Below are 20355 nucleotides of genomic sequence, written 5' to 3'. Positions count from 1 at the left end.
CTGGTAAGTGACTGTGTAGAGGGGGGCACACTGCACGCTGATGTATGCTGCGCTATACTCTACTGATTAAAGTGGCTGTAGCCTGTGTCCAGACTCCAGACTCACAAGTGGCTGTGCTGGTAAGTGACTGTGTATAGGGGGGCACACTGCACGGCATGCTGATGTATGCTGCGCTATACTCTGCTGATTAAAGTGGTTGTGTCCAGACTCACAAGTGGCTGTGTGTACAAGGCATGCTGATGTACAGTACGCTGCTCTGTACTCATGCCCATCTGCTCCAGTGTAAAAACAAAGTAAAATGATATTTTTTTTAAAAACTGTTTTCTTCTGCTGTATCCCACTGCGTACTGTATACAAGCACTGTGACTCCTTGGGCCGTACCCCTCTGTGTATACAAGCACTGTGACTCCTTGGGCCGTACCTCACTGTGTATACAAGTACTGTGACTCTGCTGGCCATACCCCACTGGGAGGGTGTGAGGGCACAAGGGCAATTCCATCTTGCACTACCTTTCATTTCGGCCACTGCTGTGTGTCAATGTTTCATAGATGTGCTTTAAACTGCGGCGTCTGTGCCGCTGCTCTGTAGCTTAGTAACCAGCCAGCTCACTGCAGCCTTAGGACAATAATGGTAAAAACAATATTGTGAGCAGTGAGGTTGTCTGAATTGACCGTAAATGACTGGAAATTAATGTTATTGAGGTTAATAATACTCTAGGAACAAAAAAAGCCCAAATTATGTGAGTTTAGCTTTTTTTGTCAGTTTTTGTAAAAAAATCCAAATCCAGTCACGGAGGTTTGGCAAATCCAAAGCCGGATGACGAATCATTGCCACATCCAAATCCAGCAAAAATTGTCCTGCGCACATCTCTACTTAGAACCCAAAAGTTCAGGTGTGTTAGTTTTTTATGAAAATACCACTCTAATTTTCAGGCCATGTTTGCACCGTGTCCCTATATAATAATTGTTATCATCATTATGGCAGCATTATATTGTTCATTTAATAATCATCTTTACAAATGTGAAAAATAAATATTAAAGAAATCTCTAACTTTCTGACAATATACCTTTAAGATCAAACCACCATGTCAGTGACGGCATTTCAGAGGGGAAGAAAAATAAAATGATGGCTATAGTAATTCCTGTGACTGCGTCAGAGGTAAATCTATGGATGAAAACAGCTGAGAGTTAATGAACATAGACTACAGAACATTGATCCTGCTGCGATTGGTCTGACTCTGCTATTGCTGACTCTGCCCTGTTATTGGCCTAGTAAATGGGATTTGTAACCAAGGGAAAATGATCTACATGGCCATTTGTATCATGTACAAGTTGTTAAGTAAAGTAATTTAAAGTAATCCTGTCAGCAACAAATATATTTAATTATTTTTGATAGTTATGACTTATAGTTAATATGTTCTTTTTCAGTGATGAAAGTAAATGTGCTGCATGGTTTCAGGTTGTCAGGTGACTCAGGGCCTGATTCAGAGGCGCTCGCTGTTTGCGAGTACTCGCTCTGAATCAGGGCGTTTTTTCTTTTTTTCTGGCCTCCAGGCCGCACGCACAGCTGTGGGTGACCACCCACAGCTTGTGCAAGCGGCCTGGCGATGGTCGCGATTATCGCGACCATCAGGCTTGCGGCAAGACCCTGCGGTAGGGTCTCGGCTCCCGCAAGCCCGAGTGGACTTCCTGCTCTAATAGGGCCGCCCACAAATGTTTGTACAGCCACACACCCCCCTCCCCGCCTATAAAACGGGGTGAGCTGTCAATCAACATCGACAGCTGCCCTGTCTTGTAGTGAGCCCCGGAGCAACGGAGCTGCCATCGCTCGCTGGGGCTTGCGCATGCCAAAGGCCGCACATGTGCAGTTGGGGAACATAGACTCGCTTGTGAGCGTTGTGTGCTCGTGAGCAGGTCTGAATCAGGCCCTCACAGTCTTTTTCACATCCCCATTTATAGACTGAACATCCTGGATGTCCACAATCCTCTATCACTGAAAACTGGTCTGTCTACTAGCTCTGAAACAGTACAATTCAACAGCTGCTACCAAGTAATCAAAGCGCTATTATGGAGCAATTATTACATAGGTGTTGTTGTGTTTATACTTCTTTTCTCTCCCAGTTTTCTATGTTGATTCCTAATATTTCTAATGTAGTATGTTAGATATATCAGTTAAGTAACTAAAGAGAAAGCTAGTTAAACTTACAATAAAAAGTAATTAACCATTGAACCAAAGAAGATGAGCAAAATGTGAACAGCAATTAGCCATGCTCCCAGGCCCGGTGATAGCGGGGGACAAGGGGGACACTTGTACAGGGCCCCTAGATTCTGAGGGGCCCTGAACTCTCAGGAATTTCGGGAGCCCAGATAATGTGTCCCCCTTGCCTCTGCAGACAGCTACCTGCACGACAATTGCAGCTAGTCTCGGACCCCGGCAAACACAGGAAGGCCGGACCAGCGCAGCATGCGTGACGTCACGCCGCTGAATCAGACCGAGGAGCCGCCAAGTGTGAGAGCCCCATGTGCCAGGGGCTGGGGAAAAGGGGGACATGTGCCAGGGGCTTGGGAAGAGGGGGACATGGGGCTGTGTGGAAAAGGTGTGTGTGTGTGTGTGTGTGTGTGTGTGTGTGTGTGTGTGTGTGTGTATGTGTGTGTGTGTGTGTGTGCGCGCGACGGGCTTGGATAAGGACTAGGAGAGGGTATAGGGGGCCTCAAAAACATGAGTTTACCGAGCCCCGAGATTTCTATTGCCGGCCCTGCATGCTCCAGAATCATCCAGCCATAGTATATTATATACACAAATAGGTGAGCCCCCTTCTAGTGCCAACACTCAGAACTCAGCCCTTCTCATGCTTTTTGAGGGCTGTTAGAGCACAGATACAAAGTGAAGCATTTATGTGGGATCAATGACAGTTAGGCATAGGGCGCAACAATTACTAAAACATAGTATTGCAGATTATTGTTTATTAATAAACTGAATATTATGGTAGTAAATCTCTTACCCAGGCTTGAATGCTGATGCCCATCCAGTGATGAACTTTGGGTCTCTTGTAAACAGAAGGATGGCAAATAGGCAGAAAAAGAAGAAAACGGCTTTCTGTGCAAAACTAAAGCAAGAGAAGTATTGTTTATGATTCGGAAACAGAATGATAAAAGGTCATGTCATTCACTAATGACCTTCGCAATAGATAAGTCACTGGAAATATGGTGCAGGTGCCATGTTCTCGAAGACTTTCGCATGCACAGTAGACTCTGGCACAATGAGAGGGAGAGGAAGAGGTCACCTCCTATCTTAAACCGCCCCTGCCTGTGGTCATAATTTAGCAATGGGTAGAACACATGCAGCGGAGACCCTTTGAGAAACTATAGTGAATACTGAAGTTATAATTAACTTACTTTTAAAGTATTGCTGGTAAACATAATTGGCTTTCAAAATAATGCAGCAGTCCCAGTACTTACTTTACAGGGCCCAGCTTCTGGTAATCTTCCTTTATTACTGCCTTGGCTTTAGCCTCTGCATCCGATCTAATGTCCGACTTCTCTTTCCTTTTACAACTGATAAATATATGGAAAATATTCTTATATTAAAGGATAACTACTAGAAATTAATATTTACTGTTTTAAATATATACAGTTTCTATTTATATTAATGAATTGCCCACTAAAGGGTATTTGCCTTCGCAGCCACCATCCGGTGTCCGGGCAGTTTCCTCATCTCCTGAGTCCTCAGCAGTTTACCGCAGACAATGACTGAGTGCACAGTGCAAGGATCCATCAGGCTCTTGCTGAGAGACTGAACGGGGAAGAGAAGTCCTGCAAAGTAAATCACCGATTCTCACTTTGCTGATGAACAGCATGTAACAGCATATGCAGTGTTTGTTGTATCTTTCCCTGCCAAGAATATCACTGATCAGATTTTTTTTTTAGTATTTCTGCAAAGCCACGTGAAGCTTGAGTACCTCACAGTTGCATAGGCAGATAGCGGAACGTACTGTATATGTGCAAACAGTGGGGGTGTGCCCATATAAATTTAGGGCAGCTTGTACTGCATATGCCGGCTGGTAACATTTGGCTGATATGAGATATGATATGTCCACATTCAAAATATCGACATTTATTATGTTGACATTGACATAGTCTGAATGTAAACATTCCGGATGTTGACATGTTCAGAATGTTGAAATCTACAATGTTGAGACCTATATAATGTTGACATTTTCAAAATGTTGACATTGCGAATGTCGACAATCACAATGTCAAGTCTAATATTTTGCCCTAACCCTAATTGCAGCCTAACCCTAATTGTAGCCTAACCCTAATTGCAGCCTACCCTAATTGCAGCCTAACCCTAATCCTAATTGCAGCCTAACCCTAATCCAAATTGCAGCATAACCGTTGCCCTAATCCAAATTGCAGCATAACCCTAATCCAAATTGCAGTATAATCCTAACCCTAATCCAAATCACATCCTAACCCTAATTGCAGCCTAACCCTAATTGCAGCCTAACCCTAATCCTAATTGCAGCCTAACCTTAATTGTAGCCTAACCCTAATTGTAGCCTAACCCTAATTGTAGCCTAACCCTAATTGCAGCCTAACCATAATTGCAGCCTAACCCTAATTGCAGCCTAACCCTAATCCTAATTGCAGCCTAACCTTAATTGTAGCCTAACCCTAATTGTAGCCTAACCCTAATTGTAGCCTAACCCTAATTGCAGCCTAAACCTAATTGCAGCCTAACCCTAACTGTAGCCTAAGCCTAATTGAAGCCAAACCCTAATCCTAATTACAGCCTAACCCTAATTGCAGCCTTATCCTAACCCTAATTGCAGCCAAACCCTAATCCTAATTACAGCCTAACCCTATTTGCAGTCTAACCCTAATCCTAATTGCAGCCTAACCCTAACTGCAGCCTTATCCTAACCCTAATTGCAGCCTAACCCTAATCCTAATTGTAGCCTAACTCTAATTGTAGCCTAACCCTAATCCTAATTGTAGCCTAACCGTAATACTAATTATACTAATTACATGTGTTGACATTGTGACTGCTGACATTTCGAACATGTCGACATTATATCAGTGTCAGCATTGTGGACGTCAACATCCAGAATATTGACCTTCAGAACAGGTCAACATTCTGATTGGAACCCCAGCAGTGCTATAGCCTAGAATGGATCTACCTGTGTGACCAGCCCAGCCTAGTGCTTGATACTGCTTTTGCATAAACTCCACACTCACTTTTGCCTGGTGCCGATTACTTATCTATAAGAGGGCAGTTATTTATTTCTTTTTTATATTGTATTTATTTCTTTTCTTTTTTTTTAAAGTTTAGATGCAGCAATCATAAAGTTGATGATAACAGCCATACTATATATATGTATGCTGTGATTTACTCAAAGAAGCCTCATCTATACATATATTGTATAACGCTACCAATTTGCAGATATCACATCCAGTTTTGCAGTATCTGTTATATCATTATCATGTTACTTGCCTTCCTAACTTGTTTCCAGTCAAATTGAGAAAAAAAGCACTTAATCTCCACATCTGTGTACATACATACATCATTTAGTCCGTACACTCATGATACCAGTGTGAATATTGGTTTTTCATTTATGTTTGATAATGTTTTTCCCCTTTGTTATGGTGTTTTTTACACAGTGCTTTGCTATGTATATGTTATCTTAAATGCCAGTGACAGTGCTGGGGATTTGTTTACATCATATGATGCTCATTCGGGAATGCCACGCAACATCATTTCTGATTTGCAAAGACCGGCTCCTTCACTGTTGTGGAAGGTGGGGATGGGCCCGATGTGTTCAGTCTCCAGGACTTCACCCCTGATGAAGTCCAGGTAACAAAACGCGTTGGGTGGCCTCCCACGTTTGTGTAGTCCAGGTTGTTTGATCAACCATGGATGAATGCAGTTGTGTGCGGCTTTTTTTATAGAATTGTGTTTTATTAACATGTTCTAGGACCAAAAAACAACAATAATAGCCAAGAGCAAATAGAAAGTGTAGTCTTTTCATGTGATTCAATGTTAACTTGAGTGTCTGATTACAGCTAACCCTATCCTCATATGGAGTAAATAGATCAAACAAGTTGGTATTTCTCTGGTAGATATTAGAATGTCATTTTATGGCCAGGCAAAGTCTGCCAGAGCATGGGTGTTATGAGCAAATCAATGCACTATTTCCATTCTCGACCTGACTCGCTGAAAATCAGTTGTCTCTCCGAACGGCTTTCACTGCTCCTTTCAGAGCAACGTAATTTAGCACTGCCGAGTCGACTTGGCAGTGTTAGTGCGCCTGAGTGACCTTGAGTTTACGCAGGCCCACAAAGCCCTGACGTCCGGTGGAAGGAGCCGTACAGGGGCGAAGGGATCCGAAAGGATCCCTCTTCGCAATCCGGGACTCCTTCTCATGGGGAAGGAGCGAGGTGTCCGCCGTGAGTGGGAGCAAACGCCATCTCAAAATGGCGAATGCTCCCACAGTCAAGCTCCAAAAACATTGTATTTTCGGAGCTTGATGAATTTCTTTCCCCATACTAGTGTATAGGGACTGCGGGCCATTCCGGTAAACAGGAGATACTGTATCTGTGATATCTCCTGCTCTCTTGCGTTACCTTTTTGATGAATGGCCCGGACACTTAATTTCTACAAAAGCAGGAGAAAATGTTTCACCTGCTTTTGTAGAAATTAAGTGATAATAAATAGACCCCCATGAGTGGACACCTGACCGCCACCATTACAGCTACAGTCACCGCCGCTACCTGGAGGTAGTTCTCTCTCCCCCAGACCTCAGCACACACAGGGACAGGAGATTACACAGGACTTGTGGGGATTCTGGCTGCCCACTAGAGAACCACCAGAGCAGGGATACCCCAACTCAGGGGTGGAGCCAACTGAATTGAAGAACCGGAGTGCACACACCAGGACGGACGCTGCAGTAAGGGAATAGTGCGGGACGCTACCTTGACACACACCCAAGGACTTTCAAAACCCTGATGGCCACCTTCAGTGCCTAAAATATCTAAAAGCCTAGGGACCCTGCCATGGGTTAATATGACCCTGGGTACACCAGGCATCATGCGTGTGACTCTACTGGAGGACAGTGCAGAAATAAGCCTAAAACTGAAAAACACAGAGGACAATAGTTGTGCTCAGCTGGCTAAGATTATGCAGTCATTCATCTGTGATTGCTACAAAATGTACTTTAATAGTTGAAAAATAAAACAAATTCATTGAAATAAACACTCTGCAGTCAGAAGACATTGTACCTAAGGTTAATTGCTCCATGTAAGACTGAGATCCAGAACCATCCAAGAAGAAGGAATAAAACCATTAGCGGAAAAGCGAAGACAAACCAGGAACCAAAGTTCAATACGTCACAACCTGGAAAAAAGCTTTATGGAAAACAAACATGTTGATTAGTGTGTTAAACTAAGTTTTTAACAGGCCCCAATACATGTAAAAGGTGCAGGGTGGCAGGATTGCATGGGAGACAAGATGCCACCATGTATGCTTTTCAGCATTAAAAATTATTAATGATTATTTACATATAGAATACCTTATTATCACATGACAAGTGATGCAGGTTCGGGACATTAAGCCCCAAAGCAGATGATCTGGAATGAGCAATGCATAGCGCATGTTGACTAGAAGATGATATCAAGACCTAGGGGTAAATTTACTAAAGTGAGAGTTTTTAGAGATATTGCCCATAACAACCAATCAGATTCTACTTAACATTTAACTAGTACGTTCTAGATGATAATAGCTAGATAAGGACAACATCTCCACTTCTAAAATCTCTCACTTTAGTAAATTTACCCCCTAGTGTTTAATGGGGTCATTCAATTATTAGCTTTTCAATAATGTATCTTTCAAACACGCAGAACTTTGCTCGGTTACACTAATTCTAGAACACAGCATACTGTAAGTAAAATAAGCAATTCAGTAGACCACTTCTATATTGTTTATGGAACACTGTTGGACTACCATGCTCCTAATAGCCCTGTTATCAAAGTGTTCAAGGATTCTCAGCCAATGTTGTATGACTTGTTGTAATGGCTGACAGAGGACAGAGTTGTATGATTCCTCTTAAGAAATTCAAATAACATAACATAGTGCATTACTATAAAACTAGTGTATATATATATATATATATATATATATATATACACACACACATACATACATACATACATACACAGTCAGGTCCATAAATATTGGGACATTGACAGAATTTTCAGATTTTGGCCTCTATTCACCACCACAATGGTTTTGAAATGAAACAAACAAGATGTGCTTTAACTGCAGACTTTCCGATTTAATTTGAGGGTAATTACATCCATATCGGGTGAACGGTGTAGGAATTACAACAGTTTCAATATGTGCCTCCCACTTTTTAAGGGGCCAAAAGTAATGGAACTATCAACTCAAAAGCTATTTCATGGACAGGTATGGGCTATTCCCTCGTTATTTCATTATCAGTTAGCAGGTAAAAGGTCTGGAGTTGATTCTAGGTGTGACATTTGCATTTCGAATCAGTTGCTGTCAACTCTCAATATGAGATCCAAAGAGCTGTCACTATCAGTGAAGCAAGCCATCATTAGGCTGAAAAATCAAAACAAACCCATCAGAGAGATAGCAAAAACATTAGGTGTGGCCAAATCAACTGTTTGGAACATTCTTAAAAAGAAAGAACGCACCGGAGAGCTCAGCAACACCAAAAGACCCGGAAGACCACGGAAAACAACTGTGGTGGATGACAAAAGAATTATTTCCCTGGTGAAGAAAAACCCCTTCACAACAGTTGGCCAAATCAAGAACACTCTCCAGGAGGTAGATGTATATGTGTCAAAGTCAACAATCAAGAGAAGACTTCACAAGAGTGAATATAGAGGGTTCACCACAAGATGCAAACCATTGGTGAGCCACAAAAACAGGAACACCAGATTAGAGTTTGCCAAACAACATCTAAAAAAGCCATTACAGTTCTGGAACAACATCCTATTGACAGATGAGACAAAGATCAACTTGTACCAGAGTGATGGGAAGAGAAGAGAAGGAAAGGAACTGCTCATGATCCAAAACATACCACCTCATCAGTGAAGCATGGAGGTGGTAGTGTCATGGCGTGGGCATGTATGGCTGCCAATGGAACTGGTTCCCTTGTATTTATTGATGATGTGATTGCTGACAAAAGCAGCAGAATGAATTCTGAAGTGTTTTGGGCAATATTATTTGCTCATATTCAGTCAAATGCTTCAGAACTCATTGGACAGCACTTCACAGTGCAGATGGACAATGACCCGAAGCATACTGCAAAAGCAACCAAAGAGTTTTGTAAGGCTAAAAAGTGGAATGTTATGCAATGGCCAAGTCAATCCCCTGACCTGAATCTGATTGAGCATGCATTTCACTTGATGAAGACAAAACTGAAGGGAAAATGCCCCTAGAACAAGCAGGAACTGAAGACATTTGCAGTAGAGGCCTGGCAGAGCATCACCAGGGATGAAACCCAGCGTCTGGTGATGTCTATGCATTACAGACTTCAGGCTGTAATTGCCTGCAAAGGATTTGCAACAAAGTATTAAAAAGTGAAAGTTAGATTTAGGATTGTTTAGTTTGTCCCATTACTTTTGGCCCCTTAAAAAGTGGGAGGCACATATAGAAACCGTTGTAATTCCTACACCGTTCACCTGATTTGGATGTAATTACCCTCAAATTAAATCTGAAAGTCTGCAGTTAAATCACATGTTGTTTGTTTAATTTCAAAGCCATTGTGGTGGTGAATAGAGGACAAAATATGAAAATTCTGTCAATGTCCCAATATTTATGGACCTGACTGGATAGATAGATAGATAGATAGATAGATAGATAGATAGATAGATAGATAGATAGATAGATAGATAGATAGATAGATAGATAGATAGATAGGCAGGGTAAGTGGCACTCAAGCAGGCTTGAAATAAATGTAAGACAGCAGTGTTCCTTGTCAACGTTTCAGAGTTTTAATCCGTCATCAGGACAATCAAATTGATTTTGACAAGGAACACCGCTGTGTTACATATATTTCAAGCCCACTTGAGTGCCACTTACCCTTCCTATCCATTTTTCTCTCTAGTGGAGCACTGCGGCCATGGCTTATGGAAATTATATATATATATTATATATACACACACACACTATATATACATATGTGTGTTTGTATATGTGTATATATATATATATATATATATATATATATCACCTCTTTAATTGTCCAAGAAGGATGAGGTTGGGCGCTGTCCCAGTGAGAGTGGCTGTTCCCCCGATACTTGCGGAGTATGGGATGGATATCAGAAATGCTTTCCAGATTCTTCTCTGAAATTCTTGTTCTTTCTCCAAATCCAAATGAATCTCAATAGGAATTTCGGTTTTCTCCGGCACTTCTTTGCTGTAAAATAATATATATATATATGTTAAATATTAGTTAATTTGCTGTTTAGACTATGTGGCCTATCAAATATTTGCAGAATAATCCACGTAAGAAGTATCCTCAAATATTAGAGAACCCCCGAATGTACTATGGAAGGATCACAACAGATATCTCCAATATTTATATCACATCCAGCCGAGTTTCATTTTAGTGTTATTAATTTGATGTTGGGACTGGTTGAGAAAGGGAGGCCTAGAATGTTCACCTGCTGTTCAGCTTCTCTCAGTGATGAATATCTCTTTTTCAATCAGGGCCGTAATGTTTCGGTGCCCAGACATGCAGTAACTGAGCTTAAGAAACCAACAGCAGTGGGTAGTCAAAAGTGCAAGAACAGGTAATACAGCCGTAACTAGAGTGGTACAGCCGGTGCGCTTGCACAGAGCACACGTGCACTGTGGCAGGAGACCAGCCGCCTCCACCCATGTATGCTGCACCACCACCGCCACTGACTGCCCGCTGGCCGCAACGATGCCTAGCTCCTTCTCTGCCGGACGCACTGCTGTTAATATACATCACAGCGGCAGTGCTGCAGCTGTCTGCCCCGTGCACTCAGCCCTTCCACCGTCTCCTGCAGTGTCTGCAGGGACTGGACCTCCACCAGGCACAGTCAGGATCCTTTTTGTGGCTGCTGCTGGGCACAGCTGCACAACAACAAAGGTAAGCAGCATAGCTGCTGCCAGGAGGGGAGGGGGGGAGGAATGATGAGGAGGAGGACTGATGAGAAGGCGGAATGAGATGGAGGAATGAGGAGCTGGAGGAATGATGAGTAGGAGGAATGAGGTGGAGGGGCTCTACCATGGTATATGTGTATAAGTGGCTCTACTGTGGTATAACGTGTATAAGCGGCTTGACTGTTGTGTAACATGCATAAGGGCCTCTATTGTGGCATATCGTGTATAAACAGCTCTGCTGTGCTGTACAGTGTATGAGGAGCTCTACTGTGTGGTGTAACGTGTATAAGGGATACTACTGTATGGTGTAATGTGACTAACAAACACTACTGTGCGGCGTAATGTAAATTGGTACTACTCTGTGGCCCTTTTCTATGAAGCCATGCCCCTATATTTTTGGCACGCACCTTTGATGTGCACTGTTCCAAGGAGGGGGCACCAGTTAATTTTTTGGCACAGGGCACCAAAATGTCTAGTTATGGTTCTGACTGGTAGTACTGTGTTACAACTGTCTTGACTCTGGTGGGACAATCCTTATTTTGAGGGACTGTCCAGATAGTTAGGAGGGAGGTATTTTCCCCTTTATGGTGCCCTGGTTATTCATCCTGTGGAAGTGGCAATACTTACCAACCATTTTCTGATTACAAAGAGGGATAGTGTAGAAATAATAAAAACAATGCTATAAAATCAAAACATTTTTTCCTGTGTGGACATTCCCTGTTTACACCACTCTAAGGTTATGGGCGGGATGTTCTAAACGGAAAATGTGGCAAAACTCCAGAAAATGCAATTTTCTGGGTTTTTTGCCGCATTCCCAATATATGCAAAGTCTCGATGGGTAACGTAACGACATCTTCAGGTGGCGTTACCCAGTAGAAGATTATGGGCTTCTTATCGGGACCCGATCGGATCCCTCCCATCACCCCCCATGGCCGGCGTCCTTCTGCCAAAGGTACTTCTAGGTGTTAAACCCGGAAGTCCCTCCCTCTCTCCGGGGGCATTCCAAAGGACAGCTCTTATCGGGAGAGTTGTCCTTTGCGATATTCTAGGTACATACCACGGTTATGAACTGCGGTATGTACCCGAAGACAGGCGGGATGTACCGCATTGCAGATGCGATGCTTAGTACATCCAGCCCTATGTCAGCAATTGGTGGTCAATTGACCCCTAGTTTTCTCTATTTAGTAAAACAAAACACAAATGTGTTTCTATATCTAAACAAGACTCAGGCTGAAAATTTGAAGTGAGATATGGTGAGATGTATCAAACCTTGAAGAGAGATAAAATGGAGAGAGATAAAGTGCCAGCCAGTCACCTTCTGTCATTTTTCAAACACAGCCTGTAAAATGGTAGTTAGAAGCTAATTGATTGGGACTTTATCTCTCTCCAAGGTTTGATACATCTCCCCAATCAAGAGAAAACGTGACATACTGTAGCAGAAGACAAATTTTGTATATTAAGCTGCCTTAATATTAAAAAGTTTTGAGCACTGGCAGCCAGATATACTGCCAACTAATGTTGTGTGGCAACTGGCAACCATTTCATCTGCTGTGGGCCCTAACAACCACAAATGAATATGTGAAGACATGAAAGAGAGAATTTACAGATGGAGACAAATAGGGTGTGCTCAGTTGTGCTGGACCCCAAGTCTATTTCTATTTCCACCCAAGTCAGCTGTCTCTTTTGTCTTTGCATCCATTCAGTCCTGTATCCAGCTAGGCTACAAAGGGCCTGACTCTGAGTTACTCGCAGGTCCGAATACGGCTGCATCATTATTATCGGCACTTACACTGACTAGGTGCAAGAGGTATGACTGAGACAGGCCTACTCTCGGCATTCACATGACTCTACACATCCAAGATACGTCCAAGTGACAGTTTTCTTCCATGCAAACGCCCAGTTGCCGCTCAGTTGACATTTCATGGAGGGAGTGCAACATCCAAGATCCATTCAGATTACCCAGAGATACGCAGATGTATATATGCACTACCGTACATGTGCAGTTTTCCAAAGCTGACTAGATGTGGCTGCATTCAGACTGCATGTAACTCAGAACAAGGCTCAAATTGTACATCCCTACCTAAAACACTTTGGGGGAGAGGTGTCAAACCTTGGAAAGAGATAAAGTGGAAAGAGATAAAGTACCAACCAATCAGCTCCTAACTGTCATATTACAGGCTGTGTTTGAAAAATGACAGTTAGGAGCTGATTGGTTTGTAGTTTATCTCTCTCCAAGGCTTGATACATCTCCTCCTTTGTAATCTTATTGCTTGTTCGTACTAAAACATTATATGTCACTTTAACATTTTTACAACTGACTTTATGGCATCAACATAATACATAATCTCCATGTCTGAGAGCCATTTCAACCCAAAGACTGTTTTGTTTAAGCAGTTATTAACGTTTATTATACATTCCCCTTTAATCTCTGCAAGGCATACTTTCAGGACAGATCATAGAAATACATAAATTTTCTCGCTGTCAAGCAAAATAATCAAATGTACAGATTACATAGAACCCTAGGCCCATCCATGCAGTATCCACTCTTAGCACCCACTGAGAAAACACTAAAGGGGACCATACTTGCCAAGTGTCCCTGATTGTCAGGGAGGCTCCCTGGAATAGTAGCAATCTCCCTGACTCCCTGAAGAGTCTAGTAGTCTCCCTGATTGCACCTTAACCCCATTATGTAGCTGTTATATACAATAAAACAGAGATATATATATTCAAATGGGATCTGAAAAGTATCTGTGTTTCCATTAACATGTAGATATTACCTAACTGCTTTGGGGTTCGTTTACATTTGGATGAAAGTCAATTTATAGCACACCCCTCAAATATAGCAGTACACATTCACTTTAAAGCCACGCTCATAGATGTTGCTTTTATAATCTCCCTGAAATGCTTTTCAGAAGTAGGCAACTATGAAGGGGGGAACAAAACTCTAATCTCAGCTTCTCACCTTCTGGGTTAGTAGAATATTTGCTGATAACTGTAGAACATTAAACAATTTTTAAAACCCTCAACCTTAAAAATCTCTGCTGAAATTGTACCACGGTATAATTCAAAACTTACTTATACTAAAATAGGAAAACCAATAAACTAAATTGAAAACTGGTTTAAAAGAACAATGTTATTGCTAAAATTTTTATTATGTTTTCTTAAAATTAATATTTGCAGGATATCTATCTGGGGGTTACCCATAAATATTAAAGGCCTGATTCTGTGTCAAATGCAGAAGCGCATGCAGCAGTGTCTATTGGCGTTTGTCCATCTGCGAATTTATGCAAATGCCTCTACAAAGTCCTTCCATTGAGTACATCTGTGCTGCAGATTGTTCAAGGAGTGAGACACCATCTGTTAGAGTCCTTGCACATTGTAATACTGATTGCTGCGTGCCCTCATCCCTCAAATGCAAAAGCAGCCCCCAATTTCTTGCCAAGTTTACCAAGCTCTGGAAGCTAATGCCATCTGTTATTATAATTATCGGGTCAAAAACCCGCTTACTAATAAATGGGCCCCTTAGTGAGATGCAACACGTGCTGATAACTTTGTACTATATACCAGTGCTTCCCTAGCCAGTTTGCTATAATTTTATATTTTAGTAGCTGAAGTATCCGGCGATACCCGGGTTTAAATCTTCAAGTTACTAAGTTTTATTATGTGATGTCATCCTACCACTCAATTAGGCATCCCAGACCAATTGCCACCCCTCTGTGAAGTTTTCATCCAAATGCATCCAGTGGAAGGTCCAGCACAGGCTCCCCGGGTCAAAGTTCTGCCCAGTGTACACCAAAGGGAGTTCCAACCGGGACCTCCTAGCATGTCTTCTGGGATCCAATGTTACCACCCTGTGAAGTTTTTGCCCAAATTATGTGATGTCATCCAAATTAATCCAGTGTCAAGCCCAGAACAGGCTCCATTGGTCAAAGTTCTCCCCAGCGCCCTCCGCCGTGATGTCTGACCAGGACCCCAACCACTTTATTAGGTATCCCAGACCAATTGCCACTCCTCTGTCATAATTCTACCCAGCATACACCAACGGGAGGTCTGACCAGGATCTCAACCTCCTGGTATGTCTTATGGGATCCAATGTTACCACTTTATGAAGTTTTCATCCAATTCCATGCAGTGGAAGGCCCAGAACAGGCTCCCCGGGTCAAAGTTCTGCCCAGCGTACACTAAAGGGAGGTCCGACTGGGACCCTAACCCTCCTAAAGCTTGCCCAGGATCCAAATGGACTATCCCGCATTGGTTTCATTCCAATCGGTGTAAGGGTGTCCAAATGCATAACCGGACGACTAACAAACACACAAACAATCAGACCAATGAATTTTATATATAAGATTACACCATACATTTTTGTTTGTTTATATTACTTTACTACTATTTGTTCCTATTGAATTCTTGTAATGAAATGTTAATTAAACACTGAACTTACCTTTCATTACTAGTGAGCATCTGCAGTTCTGTAAGCACAGGGTGTAAGCCATTCTCTTGCATGGTAGCTGAAAGTAAAATTATTGTATTAGATTGGTATAATTATCCTTTATTTATATGGCGCCAAAAGTGTTCCGCAGCGCCTTACAAAGTACATAAACAAATAGGTTGACCAGCAACTTACAGTACAATACAATGTAGGACAAGTAAATGGATGGATAATATACATTGCTACATTACATGTTACGACCATAACACCCAGATAAGCAGCAGAGTGTAAGCAAACAAGTATTAGGTGCCCTAGGGGCTAGTAAGAAGTAGATGAAAGTAAAGTAAGGGAAAGCAACAGAAGGTAGAGGGCCTTGCTCGTGAGAGCTTACATTCTATAGTACCAATCAACCAGTATTTTAAAGTATTTTTTACATCTATTATGTTATTGTTGTAGGTAGCTCATCTCAAACCTCTTTAAAGGCACATTAAACCTTATTTTTTATTTGCCTTTATTATTATTATTATTATTATTATTATTATTATTATTATTATTATTATTTATTAGGCATGTGCACCGATCCCCGTGTTTTGGTTTTGGATCTTTATCTCCTTCAAGATTTTGGATCTGGATTTGGTTTTGCAAAACCACCCTCAAGTGTTTTGGTTTTGGTTTTGGATCTGAATTTAAAAAAAAAAAAATAGAAAAAAAAGTTTTAAAAACAGCTAAAATCATGTAATTTATGCAATCCAAAACCCAAAATTCAGATTTAAAAACCGAATTCAGAACTGCAAAAAGATCAGAACCATGACTCGGATTTACCCAGATCTCCTCAGGATTTCTGGAGAACCGAACCGCACATCTCTACTTTATATTTGTCTAATATTAAGAGATGACAGTAAAGTAATATTCATCTATCAGGACTTTCCTAGATTCTAAAAAGTTGTGTCTGTTTCGCCAATTTAGCTTATCGACAAAGCCATTTGTTATTTGCTTCATATAATGCCCTTATCTTCTTTTAAAACCCTCCAGTCAATTTTATTAATCTGTACTAATATAATAAGAATGTTTAGTCTGTCTGTTTGCTCCAAGTTGGGGCAAAAATTACTGAACCGATTATCATGAAAACTCCATCAAGGTAAAGCTGAGCAATAACAAAATTAAAATTTATTGACATCATCAATGCAAGAGATAGGTCTGTCACCATGCCCGCGGCTGGTAAGAGATGGAGGTAGAGGTGCTTTGAGCCCGCATTCACTTGAATAGGATAGGCTACGTAGCAATCTGTGCACAGGGCACACAGTGACATTGGTGTGAGTGGTGGGTGAAGGTGCTGCTGCCACCAGTCTGTATAAGAGATGTAGTTAGCAGACTGGCGGTCGCGATGTCGCAGGTCTAAATCCTGACGGGGGAAGCCTGACAAGGGACTTAAGATAGGCGTTAAACACCGACGCCTATCTTAATCCCGATGCCAGAATCCAGAAGGATACTAGCCTGAACGAGGTAAGTCCAGGGCGCCCTTAGCTGTTAGCCATGGGGGGGTAGAGGGTTAGGTTTAGGCAGCATAGTGGGGTTGTGGTTAGGTTTTGGGGAGGGGAAGTTAGGGTTAGGCACCACTGGGGGGGTTAGGGTTTGGCACTAAGGGGGGAGGGCTAGGTTTAGGCACGAAGGGGGTTTACTTAGGTTTAGGCACTAATGGGGAGGGTTAGGGTGTGGGGTGGGGATGGTTAGGGTTAGGCTACAAAAAGAGAGGGTTAGAGTTAGGGGAAGAAGGGGGTCGGGTAAGTACACTTACCCGACCCCTGTCGGGACGCGGCTGTAGATATTTTTACAGGAGCATCCCGACAGACAGCATTACATACCGATTCCCTATATAGCACTGTTGGTCACGTGGGCCACTCCTGCGACAGGCAAAGCAATACAACTAGAATACCTCAAATAAAATAAATGTTGGCATAAGCGATTTCATTATGGGCGAAGCCGTGTGCAACAACTAGAGAGTTATAATAATCCGCTCAGCGCACAATATTCTGGAAAATCTCCTTGTACCAGAGGGTGAGACTGAAATCATTGGCTATATAGTGGCATATATCTTGCCTTTCCCGATTTAAGTGACACAGGGCCTGATTCTTTTTTTGTACTTTGCACCGGAACACGAAGCCAAGCTCTGGCCTCCCCAGCCAAACCCGTGAAGCCCCTACCTACCTCTGTTTGGCCTGCTGCCCAGTGAGTAATAGAGCAGGGATGACCATCAGTGGGTGAAAGCATTGATGGTTCCCCTGTCAATGGTTTCATACCATTGAAGTTAACCACCAATGGTACCATTGATAAAGGCAGGAAAACAAGATGTTGTTTGAAACGCCATTTTGTTTGTATGTGTCTTCAATTTGAATAAAATACACAGGAATTGCTCAAAGAGGGATGTTAGCTGGGAACTTGTCCTTGGAAGAGTAATGTGGACATGTGAAAGTATTGCAGGGAGATAAGATGTATAAGAGAGAATACAAAACCTATTGTATTCACGGAATCGGTATGACTGAAATCCCGGCAGCGGCTTCCCGACATGGGTGAAAATCCTGATCGTCCCTAAGGTAAGTATTCACTAACCTAATCCCCCCCCCCTAACCATCCTTAGGGGTGCCTAACCCTAACCTTCCCCTCCAGTGCCTAACTCTAATCCCCCCTCTAAGTGCCTAACCCTAACCCTTCCCCGCCACCTAAACCTAAGTCCCCCGGGGGGTGCCTAACCCTGAGTCCCCCCCGGGGGTGCCTAACCCCCCCTTCCCCTAGCCTAACCCTAACCTCCCGGAGGGGTGCCTAACCCTAAGTGCCCCTCGGGAGCCCTAAACCTAACCCTCCCCCCCGCGCGATTGTCCACGCTCGGCATCCCTTCGATCGGGATGCCGGGCGCCGGTCTCCCGGCGTCAGTAAAATGACAGGCGTCTAGATTTAGACGCCTGTCATTTAACCCTCGCCGGGATAAAGCAGTCGGGAAGCCGGCTGTTGGGATTAGGTCCGCCGGCTTACCAACTGCATACCATATTCACAGTTATATTTTATACTATGTATCGTTATGAAGGTCTTGCATACCCTTATGATAAAATGTTAACTCTTTACATGCTAAGAGATGAAGTTATTTTTACTCAGTATAATACTGCCATCTAGTGACAATATATTATGCTTAATATTATTAACATAAAGTATGTTTATTTGAAATTGATAAACCGAAATTTGAAGCATGTGTAGTGCTAGTTTCTTTGTCTGTATACTAAATTATGTTAATGTGAGTGGTATAAAATGTTGCAACTAATCCTAAAACGAACAGAGTGTAATGGAAGCGCAAATCTGATGTTTCGGTACATTCAGCTTCTGGCCAGAAGCCATTTTGGATTTATTCTCATTTGAAGACTGACTGTTTTGCTGTGACTCGGAGGTGGTTATATACATATATAAGATTAACTTTTTCACCATCACTGGTTAACCCACCGATGGCCATCCCTACCCTAAGAGGTCAGTGCCGCTATGCCCAAACAGAGCAGAAAACAGGTCCAAGGCCTGTACCCTTCAGGCGAACCCCCAGACCCCCAACGATTCACTTAAATTTCTATTACATAACCATATAATGTGCATGAGCACATGGTGCCATTTAGATGTTTTGCCTTGCTTTAACATTTCCTAAAAATGTGTGCTTCCACTGTATGTTTATCTGAGCACCAATATAAGTATTCAGCCAGTATTTTAAAGATCAGTCTAGAAAGATCAACATTTTTTTATTTGCCCTGAGTACCATGAACCCTAGTTGCTCCTCTGATTCCAGGACAGGTAAGAGATGTGCCCCACTTATGTATGTGGGGACAGAAAAGGAGAGGCAGTCACAAGTCTATTCTAGGGTATAGACTAGATTATTAGACTACAAGCAGCGAGTTACGGCGCCCGGTGCTGGCCACGCCCCATCAGCGCATAACATCATACCACGGGGGCAGGGCCCACAAGTGACCGGAACTACAGTGATGGGGATGGTCTGCGGGCTATTATGGCCGCAGTCTCCAATTGGAGCCTCCAGAGGACGCTCCAAGCAGCACTGCATCTGTGATTCTGGCTGCAGTGTGCCATTCCAGGCAACATGCTAGCCACATACAGGGACTGTGGAAGGTCGGTGTTGCTGCCCACAGAGCACTGTGCCGATAGCTAGTTACAGCCCTGACTACAATATAAGTATTTCAGGTTGTCTGTTAACAACAAAGGGAAGAAAAGTAGATGGGATCATGGTTGGAATTTACGTGTCTCAAAACCTCAACATGACTTTATTTTTTAATAATTGAACATGTTTATGAGACTTGAACATATTTCCTTATATTTTATTTAGACCATTATTATTACTTAGTACCTGCCACTCATCAATATGGAACGTTTGAGAATTATCTAGAATTGTATATTTACTTTACAGCTGCTTTGACAAATTAGTTCTGGAAGCATCTCTTGGGAGTATATTTACTAAAAGTTGATTTTACCCGATTTTTGTTCCACGTTTGGTCGATTTTTAGTCCATATTGTGTTTCGGGGTTTAAATCACACATATACGAACAGATCTTTATAAAAAAAAATTTAAATGATGTCAAAATATCATCTCCAAGTAAATGTGTGATTTAGGGCTCTATTTACTACAATCCGCATATTGAATGCAGATAGTGGAGTGATATATTAACGACTGAATTCGCATTGCGAATTCAGGCAATATCACAGGGATTCACTACAAATCCCTTGCAGGGACA

The 20355-nt window shown here is 42.3% G+C and overlaps 1 protein-coding gene across 1 annotated transcript in view; it reads right to left on the bottom strand.

Annotated features, from left to right (window-relative positions):
* Positions 1-20355, bottom strand: part of SLC13A3 (solute carrier family 13 member 3) — a 76851-nt gene that overhangs the window by 8297 nt on the left and 48199 nt on the right. The window contains exons 4-9 of the mRNA XM_088476747.1: positions 15596-15662; positions 10256-10441; positions 7278-7403; positions 3459-3554; positions 3002-3106; positions 1067-1164 (exon numbers count right to left, since the gene is read on the bottom strand). Of these exons, the coding sequence (XP_088332873.1) occupies positions 1067-1164; positions 3002-3106; positions 3459-3554; positions 7278-7403; positions 10256-10441; positions 15596-15662 (678 nt within the window). The remainder of the gene's footprint in view (positions 1-1066; positions 1165-3001; positions 3107-3458; positions 3555-7277; positions 7404-10255; positions 10442-15595; positions 15663-20355) is intronic.

The sequence above is a fragment of the Taudactylus pleione genome, unplaced genomic scaffold (genome assembly GCF_031769625.1).
Source record: "Taudactylus pleione unplaced genomic scaffold, aTauple2 ptg000192l, whole genome shotgun sequence".
Lineage (NCBI taxonomy): Eukaryota > Metazoa > Chordata > Amphibia > Anura > Myobatrachidae > Taudactylus > Taudactylus pleione.
The sequence above is the reverse complement of the archived record's forward strand: the minus strand, read 5'-3'. Positions and strand labels throughout refer to the sequence as shown.